Here is a 13,610-nt window from a genome sequence, read left to right as displayed (position 1 = left end):
GCTTTATGCACAAATGTGCCACTAGTTAGCTCACAGAAAGAGATATATTGAAGCTACTTTCCCAAGAATAGAGAGAGCTTTCAATTGATTTACCCACCTGGTTCCTTTTTAAAAAAAAAAAAAAGTGCACCAACACTAGGGTGATCAACTATTTTGGCTTTCCCAGGACTGAGGGGTTTCCTGGGATGTTCAGGAATCAAGAGTCCTGAATAAACTGGGATGGTTAGTTAAGTTACCCTCAAACATTTATTGACTGCCCACTGTTTATCTAGCATGACTTTAGGTACTGATGGGTTGCCTTCCAGGCCAGCCTTAAATGAATGGCAGGGAAAGTGATGCTCTAAGGCAAAAATGTGCTGGTAAAGTTTTAACAACCAGCTCTCCTGGGGAGGAGGAGGAGGGGGATCCCTAATTTGTAGCATTTGCCCATTTCTGTGTTGTAAACACTCCCATTATGGCCATTTTCAAGCTACCAAAGAGATGCAGAGTAAAACACCATTATTTAACATTTCCACTACACAAATACAACAGATGTGAATTACCTCAAGAGCACAGATGATAGTAAAATGTGATAAAAATAAGTAGGAAGTCATGAGTCTAGAATATTTATTACCTTTACTAAAATTTATGTAATTGCAAGTTTATATCATGTGATTTTTTAATAATGGCTTTAACAACTGATTGCAAAATTCCTGAAAATGTAACCATCAACTTTCACCAGTCAGTATGAGCCAGTTCCGGCACATCACTGAAAGAACCCTGGGAAATCACCCCTGTTCATCATGCACAGGTCTCCCTCCCACTGGTATGCCACAAAAGACTGAAGACCAACCATTTGCAACTTTTTCCTTTGATCTGAGCTCTGCCTTTAGTATACTAAAATGAGCAAGACCAGGAATAAGGACACAAGTTCTAATCTCAGTCTTATCATGAATTGGCTGTGTGACCTTGACCTCTTTGGATCCCAGGCTCCTTATCTGCAGAATAAGGGGCTTAGCCAACTGGTGTTCTTAAATGACTCTTTCAGACATTGTGTTTGTGTGTGTATGTGTTTACAGCTCTGTTGAGGTACAATCCACATACAAAAAGCTAGATATATTTTCAGAGTACAACTTGATGAGCTTTGACTGAAATAATCACCACAAACAAGATAATGAGCATATCCATCACATCCAAATGTTTTCTTGTGCACCTTTATAATGTATCCCTTCCTTTCCTCAACTGCCACTAGGCAACCACTAATCTGCCGTCACTAAAGAATACTTTGAATTTTCTAGAATTTTATAAAAATGGAATCATACAATATATATTATGCTCTTATCTTTATTTCCTTTTTTCTGCTTACTTTGGATTAAATTTGATCTCCTTTTTCTAGTTTTTTATTATGTAACCTGAAGTCATTGATTTAAGACCTTTCTTTTCTGAAATAGCTGTTTAGTGCTATAAATTTCCTTCTAAGCACTGCATTAGCTATATCCCGCAAATCTGTATGTCTCATGTTTTCATTTTCATTCTGTTTAAAATACTTTCTAATTTCCCTTGAGACTTACTCTTGAGCCATGGATTATTTAGAAGTGTGTAATTCTTTCCAAATATTTGGAGGACTTTCCATGTATTTTTCTTTTACTGATTTTTAATTTAACTCCGTTGTGGTCGGAGAACACACTTTGTATGACTTGCATCCTTTAACTTAATACTGAGACTTGTTACATGATCCAGATATGGTCTATCATGGTAAATATTCAATGTGTACTTGTAAAGAATGTTTTCTGTTGTTGTTGGGTCAAGTGTTGTATAGATGTCAATTAGGTCAAATATATTATTTGTGTTATTCCAATTTTCCATATTCCTATTTTCTGTCTTTTTGGTCTATCCATTATTGAGAAAGATACTGAAGTCTCTAAAATTATGGATTTGTCTATTTCTCAAGTCAGTTTTTTCTTCATGTATTTTGAATGTTACTAAAATGCACATATCTTTAGGATTGTTATGTCCTCATGACGAATTAGCCACATTATTATGAAATGGCCCGCTTTACCTCTGTTAATATTCTTTCCTTTGCAGTGTACGTTCTCTGATAATAATATAGTCACTCTAGCTTTTTAAAAAATAATGTTAACATAGTGTATCTTTCCCCATCTTTTATGTTTCACCTATTTGTTTTTATATTTAAAATGGATTATCTATAAGCAGCATATAGTTGAGTCTTTAAAAAATATTTTTTTCCATTCTACCAATCTCAGCCTTTTAATTGGGTTGCTGTGAGACCATTGACTTTAATATGACTACTGATACAGTTCTATTCAAAACTACCATCTTGCTATTTTTTGTCCCAACCCTGCCTGTTATCCAATGTCCGGAAACTGCTGTTTCCCATATTTTGCCCATTTTTTGAGTCGTTCATGTGAGAGGGTAAATCCACTCACTGTTACTTCATTATTGCTGGAAGTAGAAGTCCTCTATGTTTTGTTTTTCATACTGACTTGTTATTTATATTTGGACATTTGTTATTATATATACAGACATTAGTCTTGTCTTTATACACATGACAAATATGTTCCTCCAGTTTATCAATATTCTTTTAATTTTATTTATGGTGATTTTTTTTCATAAAGAAATTTTTAATTTTGATGTTGTCAGATCTTTCTCTTCCTTTGGGTTTTTATGTCATGTTTATAAATGACTGCCCTGTATTTTCTTCTAAATTGTCATGTTTTAAAAGAAGAAAAATAACTCCTCAGTATGAATAAGTTTTATTTTTAACATCAAGTTTATTAATTATAAAAGTAATACATGCACATGGTAAAAATCAAGTAAAACAGAGGGCTATAGATGAAAATGAAAAGTTCCTTTCCTGTTCTCCCAATGCCCCTGCTTGCCAACTTCCTCTTGCCAGAGATAACTTCTGTTAGCAATTTCTTGTATACATCCTTCCTTACATACTCTGGACACATACATACACATGCATATTTACCCTTTTGTACGCAAACAGGACACACACACACACACAGGGTTCTGCAATTTTTCATTTAACATTATACCTTTGAGTTCTTAACGTGACTGAATTTTATCAGATGTTCACCAGACTGACAGAGGGACCAGGGCAGTCAGAGAACATAGTAAGGAAAGTGCACAGAAAAAGGCATATTCACCTCTGTAAAGCCAACACTTAGCACAAAACCTGGCACATAATAAATCCTCAATAAATAAGTGTTAAATAACTAAAGGGAAAGAAGAACTTGAGAAAACTGGAAACAAATTGCTACCTTGACCATTCTTCTCAGGCCAGACCGGGTCTCTAACTGAGAGTTACCACCTCCTAGGGCAGCAGGGAACAATACCTGATGATAGATGAGGACATGGAGAGCTGGACCTCTCGCTTGCAATAACTTTCCACTGTGTGTCTCTTCCCCCACTAGATTCACCACCTCCAGCACACATATTTAGTTCAAATGCACAGTTCACACTGACTACACAGTCTGGGGGCTCAAAGACTACACAGCTCAACTATATTATAGGTACACACTCATACATACAGCTACCATTAATCAGTACCTACTGTGGGATAGGCACCATGCTGGGAACAGCAGCCCTGCAAGGTTAATGTCAATTTACCCCCATTTTATAGATTAGAAAACTGAGGCTTCAAGAATCCAAGTGACTTATTCAGGGTCACACAGCTAGTAAGTAGCTTCCAGAGACAGCTCTACACCTTAATCAGGTCAACCTACTTTTCTGTCGGTCCCACAGGCTCTGTGCTATTTTCCTTGCCTGGCACTCCCTTTCTCCACTTGTCTCATCTAGTGTTTTGTGGAAGCCAGGCAGAGATAGAAACATGGGGTTGTGCAGGATCCATGCTAGGCTATGGAATACGCTGTGAGGGAGTAGTAGTGAGTCAGTCATAAGAGTCCATGAACAAGAACAAACACATGGGGGAGGTATTAAAAGTTCAGAAAGGGAGTGGAGCCTGGGAACTGGAGAGCACCCTCAGGAGCCTAGGATATGAATATTGTGGCAGCTCAAGAAACTCTAATGCAAATATTTCTCTCTCCCTAGGTGCTTCTGGTGAGCTGCTCACAAACATAGCCCTTTTGCCTGCAGTCTTATAGCCACTGGCCAGTATATCTCCCCGCATCTTAATCCTATTCATTCTCAAGGCCCACATTATGTCTCACCTCGATGAAGCCTTTATCTATTAACCCAACTCATTCCTCTCACTTTCTTTTGTGAATTACAGTTTTACTTAAAATCAGCACCATAATATATAACATGTGTTTGTCCACCCTCTTGTTCTTTGATCATTTCAGGTATCTTGTCTCTTTAAGTGGACTCCTTCACATGTCTTTTTTTCTATTGTTTCCCTGCCCTGTCTGAGTATTGGGAAACCTGGCTGGATGCTAGTCCCAACTCTCCCACTGAGCTGTGTGACTTGGAGCTCGTCACAACCTCTCTGAGCCTCATCTTCCGACCTTGGAAGGTTTTTGTAAAAACACAGTAAACATTGTAACACAATATAAGAATGTAAGGTATTATTGCTGAAGACATTTCAACTAAGGTGCTTCCACCTTTTACATCCTATTTAGTGGATGGTTCTATGTAAGAAATAGCAATCACTGCTGCTTGTTTCACACTAGCGTCCTCAGCAAAGGTTAACAGGTTTAGAACAAGAATACTGCACAACTGTTAGAGATGGCGCCAGACAGAGGAGGTCTATATGCAGCTGATTCAGGGGCTCTCCTTGGAAACTACCAGGTGATTCCAGGCTTGCTCATTTTTAAAGCTTCTATTTTTCTGAATGTTTCTTCATGTAAATGATCCGTGTCAATGCTATGAAAAATGAAAAGAATCTTGTGTCAAGTCAAGCCAACAGACGCCTTCAGTACCTTTCTTTCCTGTTCTTAAGGATAAGATTCCTATTCACACTTGCACCACAACACCACTCAGTTACTTCATCCACTCCAGTATCTACCTTCTCCCTCAGCCTTAACTCCCTTCCTCGGATCCCAAAAGAGAAAATGCTTAACTTCCTCTTGAACTCTCACTCCTATCCCTCCCTGCATTTGTCCAAGGCCCTGCTCCATGAGTCCATCAGTTCCCGATCCTGTATCTATAACCTCTCCCTCTCTATGGGCTCCTTTCCCTCAGCTTACAAATTTGCCTATCCTAAAAAACAAGACAAAAAAGAAAACGAAGAATCCCTCCCCAGCCTACAACCCCACATTTCTTCTCCTTCTCACAAAAGTCTTGAAAAAGTAGTCTCCACTCCTTCTCCACTTCCTTATCTTCCATCTTCTCAAGTCACTGCAATCTGGTTTCCAGCCCCATCGCATCACTAAACAGCCCCTGACAAGGTCACCTATGGCCTCCTAACTGGTAAATCCAAAGGACACTTTTCAGTATTCATCATTTTGGAAATCTCTGCTGCATTTGACACTGTTGAGCAATTCCTCCTTGAAACTCACTTTTTCCATAGCTTCCAGGACACCTTTCTCTCTTGGTTTTCTCCATGGGTTTTCCTTTCCATACCCACCTCTTAAAAGTTGGTACTGCCCAGGGCTAATTCCCAAGAGATGTTCCTCAGAGGTTCTTCTCTTCTCATTCTCCCTAGAGGATCTCATCCATTGCCATGGCTTCAGCTATCACCTCCAGGGAACACTCCTATATCCAATTGTTACCTACTAGAAAACTTCCCACAATGTCCTGCAGGCACTTCAAACTCCACATGTGTATCCCTGATTAAAACCTATTGACTACAAAATTAGGTATAAACTCTTTCAAGTGTGTAGTGAGGTACAGTTTTTAGTTTTTAATAGATAGAAGCTAATCTTTATCTAGCAAAGTGAAATGAGTAGCCCTGCTAGTTATGCAATTGTAGGGTAAGTAGACATTTAATGCCATGGAAGTGTAACAAGAACTTTAGAATTTTTTGAATGACTTAGCAAAAGCTGTCTTACCTCCTGACGTGTATAACTCACTGCTGGAGAAGAGGCAGGCCAATATGCTTAGGAAGCCTGGAGGTCTTCCGGGAGTTAAGAGACCACCTACTCTCAACCCCTTCTTTCCAAATTTAGAATTAGGAACATGTGTCAGGGTGATCTAGGGGGCTTTATCCAAGGCCCAGTGCCTGGGAAAGGCACCAAGGCACCAAAAATAAAATATCTTGAAGAAAGAAGAAGGCTTAAGTGGGGCTCCTGACTCAACTCAGGGGCCTACATCTTTGTGGGCAAGGACTGGCTTCACACATACATACCTGTGGCTGATTCAAAGAGCTCTTCTAGACCCAGACACTCTGACACATATGGTACTTTAGAGAACAATGACTGCACATTTGGGTGTGGACTAAAATATATGTAACCTCGGAGTCCCAGTATAGCGGCACCGCAGGGCTGGGAGGGATCCACACCAGCCAGGGCATCACCATCCAGTCACCAAGCTTCTGTGGGACTGGGTAGGATCACCAGTTCTCAAGATGAGCCCCATGTGGCAGTAAGAAACAGCAGTAGCAGTGGACTGATTCTCCAACCAGCTTTGGAAGCAAAACTGGCTCCATCCTTGGAACCAGTTTTGGAAAGGTGAGGAAAGGCCCCCAAATGTACTGCTACTCAGATATGTGAAAGAAAAGAGTGACAACTGAATTCGAACCCGGAATTCTGCAAACAGATCTTACTAATCACACATGGCATACAAGGCCTTGCCTACCCCCTCAGTCTCATTCCTTGATACATTCTGCTTTGCACTTTATGCTCTAACAATAGCGAACTTCCTAGAGGTTTCCCACCTCTATCCCCCTCAAGTACCACAAAACATGCTGCTTATTGTCTGTCTACCTTTGCTCATGCTATCTCCTGAGCATGGACTACCCTTCTCCATCCTTACCCCATGTCCCTGGCTATAGTCCCGAGACTCAACTCAGGTGGCCCTTCCTCCAGGAATCTTTCCCTGAGCCTCCTGGGCGGGGTGAGTTGTCTCCTGCCATGGTTCCCTTAAGATTTCATGATTACCCTACTGCATTCATCAGTTTATGTGCCTGTCTCTACCACTAGGTCCACTGGTCCCTAAAGAGTACAAATCATGTCTCTCATCTTACTCATTCTTGTCTCCCAGCACCTGGCACATTTGCCTAGCACATAGCAGATATTCAGCAAGTGCTTGTAAAACGAGTGAAGGTGAGCACTGTCCCTCTGAGGCCACAACCTCTTTTTTTCCCTCAATCTTCTGAAGGTCTAGATACCTAGTCTTTACTGAACATATCATCAACTGTCTCCTTGCCTTGCCCCCGGATGCTCTAAATTAATAACTGATTTCCTATATGAATTTACTAAACGCAAAGCACTGAACTAGAAAGTTTATGGGGAAAATACAATGAGGAATAAGATTCAGACCTCACACTGAAGCAGCTCTTAGAAAACAACCTTGTTCCTTCAGCCTTTCCAATTTTCAGACAAGACTCCCCTTTTAGGAGGCTCTCCTGGATTTATCCCCTCTCTTGCCCACCACCACATTAAACGATCAACAGTTTCCTCTCACTTTACTTGGGCAAGTATATATTTCTATTGATTTCAGTGTTAGCTGTCTTATATACACTCTGATGTTCAAAATTTATTTGAGGTCAGTGAATGGTGTCTACTCTGTGTGTGCGTGTGTGTGTGTCCTTTATTTTGTATTTTGAGCTACTATTGCACACTGCTATCAACTTGTAGATTGACAAATTACAAGGGTTTGAAGGCTGGCCTGAAAACACAATGGAAGCACATTGGTTAAAAGACAAAGGGTGAGAGAAACAGGAAACGGTGCAACAATTTACAATAAAAAATAAATAATGGCATCACAAAATAATTTCTCTGTGATGTCGTTTAGGACCTTGCTGAAGCTTACACCACCACATGTGGGTGCTACCACATTAAATTACTCTATATTTAAAGAAACATTAGGATTGATTGTTGAGTTTATTTCAACCTACTGAAAATGCAGACTCCAGTCACCCTTTTCTGAGAAAGACACCAGGGAGGTCCCTAAACCCCTGAGGCTTATTATGTTGTGAATAATTCCCTCTTCCTGGGCAGTAATCACCACAGTCTCGAGTCTAACAGACTTCACTTTGCTAGTAGAGAACCAGCTTCTGTTTCAGCCAGACTTGTAATCAGGCCTTTATGCTGTTTTCATTTACGCTTCAATCCATCAAATTGGCTTTGGAATGTGGAATTTTTGCACTCAGCCTTTATTTTCCATTATGTGTTCCAGTTCTGAATGCCAGAAATAAATGGCCATTTGGCCACTGGTTAGCTGCCAACAGAGCATAGCTATATCCTAATTAAGAATTACTTTGTGTGTTATGCCAGCCTGCTGAGCTGGCAGATGGACATTGATCCGAAAGGGTGAAGACCTCCACTTTCTGTAACTGTAATTCTGTAACAGCTTCATCCCCCTGAGTCTTGAAGACTCTCAAAATGTACACATCAAGCCCTCTGGCAGGTATTAGAAGAAGAAAGGGAAAGGGTCTAACATTTATGGAGTACCTCCTATGTGCCAGGGGCTGCACATTCATAATTAACGTCTCACTTCATGCAATCCCCATGCTAACACCAGGTAGTCAGGTACTACTCATGTTAGCCCCATTTTATAGACAAGGATACTCAAGTTCAGGGAGGTTAAGTGAGCATGGTCATATAGCTAGTAGATGCTAGACCTAGTATTTAAGCCAGACCTAGCAGAATGTGGATCTGATGCTCTTTTTCCTACACCCTGTTGCTTTTCTTAGCAATGGGATCCAGCACTATCTGTTCTCTACCTCTCTCCTTGTCCCTGTGTCCAAGGAAGAGGCCTATTGGTAATTTCACTTACTTTGATATTTTGCCTAGGCGTGGCCGGCCCTCAGTTTTTCTTCTCTTTTCTCACTGCAGTGACTATGATCAAACCCAATGTGCCTGTCCTGACCCCCTCTCTCCCACTTCCCCCACCACAGTAACTTACTAGAACGTTTGTAGTTTACATATTGGATGAATCAGCGCATCACACAGCATTTGAACTCCGAAATCCTTAAGGTCATTTCCACTTAAGTCTAGCAACGTTAGGTTCTCATTTCTATTGAGGACAGAGGCGAGGGCTCCACAGCATGCATCTGTGAGATGACATTCTGCTAGCCTATGGGGGATTGGGGATTCAAGAAAGAAATCGGTTTTACCAAGTTCCACAGTGACCCTCCATTTCATATACAGCCTGGAACAAGAGCCCAGGGTACAAAGAGTCTCTGTGCGCTTACCACAAGGTCTGTAGCTTGCAGGAGGGGTGTTTCAGCCCTTCACACAGCACCTGCATGCCCTCGTCCCCTAAGGCATTGTCACTGAGGTCAAGAACTCGTAGGTGTTCATTGGTGTACAGTGCATTGCACAAATCCTGACAACACTCTCCAGTCAGGTGACAGGTCCACAGTCTGCCAGGAAGTAAGGTAGATAAGGTTGGCATCATTTCACCTGCATTGGGTCACTTTAGGTATTGGGATTACCCATTAGAAAAACACATTAGAAAATCAGAGTGTCGGGCTTCCCTGGTGGTGCAGTGGTTAAGAATCCGCCAGCCAATGCAGGGGACACGGGTTCGAGCCCTGGTCCAGGAGGATCCCACATGCCGCGGAGCAACTAGGCCCGTGCGCCGCAACTACTGAGCCTGCGCTCTAGAGCCCGCGTGCCACTACCACTGAGCCCACATGCCACAACTGCTGAAGCCCGCACGCCTAGAGCCCGTGCTCCGCAACAAGAGAAGCCACCACAATGAGAAGCCCGTGCACCACATCAAAGAGCAGCCCCCGCTCGCCACAACTGGAGAAAGCCCGCACAGCAACGAAGTCCCAAAGCAGCCAAAAATAAATAAATAAATAAGTAAATAAATTTATTTTAAAAAGAAAAGAAAATCAGAGTGTCGTGTAAAAAAAAATCCCTTGGGCCAGGGCCAAACAGAGATTATGGAGAGGGGAAGATTTATTCCCCCTAAATTATCTGGGTCTTCATTTATTGTTTCCTCAGAGATTATATCACCAGGCCAGAAAAAAATCATTTAATTTTGGGAGTTGCTGAAACATCAAGGAACTCTGCCTGCGGCTTTTGTCCACAATACTTACGCCAGATCCTTTAACTGACAGTCAGGCTGTTTTAATCCTTCACACAGCAATTTCAGTCCCAAATCTTCAATTTTGTTATTAATTAGAAGCAGCCTTGTCAGGCTCCGGGTAGAGCTCAGGACTTGGGCGAGGGACTCACAACAAGCTGCAGAGAGGGAACATTCGGAAAGCCTGGAGGAATGGGGACACCAAGGTGGCTGTTAACCATGGCAGCAGGGAGTCCCACTGAACCTCAAATGCCAGTGCCCACGAGCAGGACGAGGACAAGCAGACACTTACACAAGATTCTCGATTATACCATCCGCATGCCGCAGACCTTCACAGAGACGCTGTACTCCTGTGTCCCCCAGGGCATTGGCAAACACAAACAGCTCTTTTAAAGTCTGACTCACTTGCAAGAAAGAAGAGAGCTCCACACAGCTAGCATCTGTTAGGTAACATGTGCTCAAGCTACCCAGAGACAAAGAAGAAAAATCAGCCACTGCTGTCCTTTAGCTTCCTGGGAATGTTCTCCCAGCCTCCCCATTTAGCTAAGTCCTAGCCGTCCTTCAAGTTCCAGCTCCTGGCCCACCACTTACACAGAGCCTCCTCCTGAGGTCTCCACCCACAGTGACCTCCTCCCTTTCCCTGGGCTCATCTGGCATTTCTAAATGATTCTACAGTGTTCGGCACTTGATTACACGTTGAACTGTGTTGCTCTCTAACTGTTTCATATCTGTGTGTCCTTAAGGGCAGCCCTGTCACTTGTAGTGCTTCTGATAACTCCATTCACGTCTAGCCCAGTGTTGGGTACATAGTAGTATTCTTTACAGAGTTAATATTTAATTAGCATCACTCCTGTAAACACACAGGATGGCAGTATACTGGAAAGAGCATGGGGTATGGAGATAGATTTTGGAGTCACATCCTGACTATACCACTTTTTAATGGTGTGACCTTGGACAAGTCACTTTTCCCCCCAGTCCTCAAAGTTTCCTCATCTGTACAATGGGGTAAGAAAACCCACCCTATATAGTTATTTCAAGGAGTGAATTACGTGAAATAACTTCTGGCAAGCACCAAGCATAGATCCTGGCACACAGCAGGCATTTAACAAGTTCAATAGTTATAAGATGATGCCAGATGATAGTTCTAAAAAACTTACTCTAGTTTCTCTACTTTACAGTTGGAATGTCTGAGACCCTCACAAAGATACTTCACCCCTGTGTCCCCCAGGGGATTTTCACTCAGGTCCAGCTCAGTGAGGTTTGGATTGCAAATGAGAACAGAGGCAAGGTATCTGCAAATAGTCTCTGAGCTTCCAGGGAGAAAGCTAGCACACAACCTGGACAGAAAGAAAGATGAACAGACACAGAATTGGCCACTTTATCACCCTACTCCCTACCTGCAAAACATCATGAGCAAAGAAAATACAGGCTCACCCATACGAGACCCCCCAACCCTGAATATGTCACAACCTCCTTTTACCCATGAAGAGGGACTTGTACGTTGCTCCCACAACACTGTGTCCCCCAGTGAGAACTCAAAACATGTTGACTGCCCCCAAAAAGAAAAGAATTGGGAGGAAATATCAACACAACCTAATCTCATTTTAATTCCCTGCATGGATTTTAGCACTCTATCTCATATCTTCTTTCGAATCACAGGGGAAAATGCTGTAATCATCCTTAATAAAGTTTACAGTCAAAAGATCTTTCCTTTCCTTTTCTTTTATCTATAAGTTCATTACTAATTAATTTGCCATCCTTAGAGAGACCCAGCTCATCACCATCATCCATATAACATTTCTTCTCTGGCACAAAGAGTGGTTTTTTACTGACCTTCCCGTCTTCTCAATCTTTGTTTCTCCGTATTAGGTAGTCCAATTCCTTGAACTATTTCCCATCAACTTTCTCTTCCATCACTTTCAAGAATTTCTATGATATACATTACAACCTCTGAGTCTTCAATTTTCTCTTGAGTTACCAGGCTCCAAACTCAGTCTTGAAGAGGGCTCATAAGGACACCACGTATCTATATTTCCCCAACTTGGAAATTTTAAATAGAGGTATTTTGCCAAAAAAATGAGTTTCAAAGTGGATTTAGAAAGCTTTAATGCTAAAGAGCTTTTACTTTAGAAAACTCCACATATATATTGTGATTGTTAATTTTATGTGTCAAGTAGTTGGCTAGGTCATGGTACCAAGATATTTGGTCAAACATTATTCTAGATGTTTCTGTGAAGGTACTTTTTAGGTGAAATTAACATTTAAATCAGTACACTTTGAGTAAAGTAAACTACCCTCCATAATGTGGGTGAGCCTCATCCAATCAGTTGAAAGTTTAACAGAGAAAGACCGACCTCCCAGGAAGAAGATGGAATTCTGCCAGCGGACTACCTTTTGACTTGAACTGCAACACTGGCTCTTCCTTGTGTCTCCAGTCTGCTGGCCTACCCTGCAGATACTGAACTTGACAGCTGCCATAATCCGCGTGAGCCAATTCCTTAAAATAAATCTCTCTATATATTTATACACATCCTTTTGGTTCTGCTTCTCTGGAGAAACCTGACTAATACATATATAGTAAATTTTTTATTATGGTCACTACATGGACTTTGAAGTCAGACACATCTGGGTTTCTACTTGTGCCTTTGCCATGTTATTTAGCCTTTTGAACTTGGGTTTCTGTTTCTTCATCTGCTAAAATGGGGATAGTAATCTGAATCTCTGAGTTGTTGTGCGCATTAAAGGAAATCATGTATACAAAGCACTCAGCAGAATGCTTAGCACAAAGTAATTGCTCAGTAAGTGTGGGTTTTCGTTATTGCCACTTTTATTCTTCCTCTCCATGACTCCTTGAAATGTGTTTTGATCTTAGAACATCCATCTTGAGCTGCATATTTTTAAATTTTTTCTTGCAGTATGGAAACTAATAGTGACAACTTACTTGAGCTTCTGTACTTTGCAATTTGGATCTTTTAAGCCTTCACAGAGCAATTTCAAAGCTGAAGCTTCCAGTTTTGTTTCACTAAATTCCAGCTCAGTGAGCCACTGATTGGTGCTGAGAACAGCTGCTAGCGCACCACAAGAAGCAGGAGAGATAAGGCATCGGTACAACCTTCAGAGAACAGAAGAATGACCTCATTACCTTATTCATGCTCTCCCCCAAAACAAAAGAAATTGACAAAAAACCTACATGAACACAGACAACAAATTCTCCTGCTCTCAGTTACCTCAGTGTCTGTAAGATACAGTTTGGCTGTTTTAATCCTTCACACAGAAGCTTCATTCCGGAATCTTCCAGGGTATTTTTCACAAATTCCAAATCTGTCAGATATTGGTTGGTTTCAAATACTAAGGCGAGGTCTCTGCCATAAGAAGCTGTGAGGTGGCAGAAAATCAGTCTGTGTGGAGAAGAAGGCATTTCAGAGAAGAAAATAGAACTCTCTTTAAAGGTACCTGTTTGTCCCTTACCGATGTAATGAATTATTTAAATTCATTCAATAATTAATCTA

At 41.4% G+C, this 13,610-nt stretch overlaps 1 protein-coding gene across 5 annotated transcripts in view; it reads right to left on the bottom strand.

Moving 5' to 3' along the window:
• Window positions 1-2,751: 2,751 nt before the first annotated feature.
• LOC102999159 (NACHT, LRR and PYD domains-containing protein 12-like) overlaps window positions 2,752-13,610 on the bottom strand; it is a 46,435-nt gene continuing 35,576 nt past the window's right edge. For all 5 annotated transcript variants that reach the window (XM_057538429.1, XM_057538431.1, XM_057538428.1 and 2 more), the window contains 8 exons: window positions 13,329-13,499; window positions 13,043-13,213; window positions 11,259-11,438; window positions 10,394-10,564; window positions 10,115-10,285; window positions 9,260-9,430; window positions 8,971-9,141; window positions 2,752-4,827 (listed from right to left, as the gene is read on the bottom strand). In XM_057538429.1, the coding sequence (XP_057394412.1) occupies window positions 4,746-4,827; window positions 8,971-9,141; window positions 9,260-9,430; window positions 10,115-10,285; window positions 10,394-10,564; window positions 11,259-11,438; window positions 13,043-13,213; window positions 13,329-13,499 (1,288 nt within the window). In that variant the 3' untranslated portion in view covers window positions 2,752-4,745. The remainder of the gene's footprint in view (window positions 4,828-8,970; window positions 9,142-9,259; window positions 9,431-10,114; window positions 10,286-10,393; window positions 10,565-11,258; window positions 11,439-13,042; window positions 13,214-13,328; window positions 13,500-13,610) is intronic.

This window comes from Balaenoptera acutorostrata, chromosome X, assembly GCF_949987535.1.
Source record: "Balaenoptera acutorostrata chromosome X, mBalAcu1.1, whole genome shotgun sequence".
NCBI classification, from domain to species: domain Eukaryota; kingdom Metazoa; phylum Chordata; class Mammalia; order Artiodactyla; family Balaenopteridae; genus Balaenoptera; species Balaenoptera acutorostrata.
The sequence above is the reverse complement of the archived record's forward strand: the minus strand, read 5'-3'. Positions and strand labels throughout refer to the sequence as shown.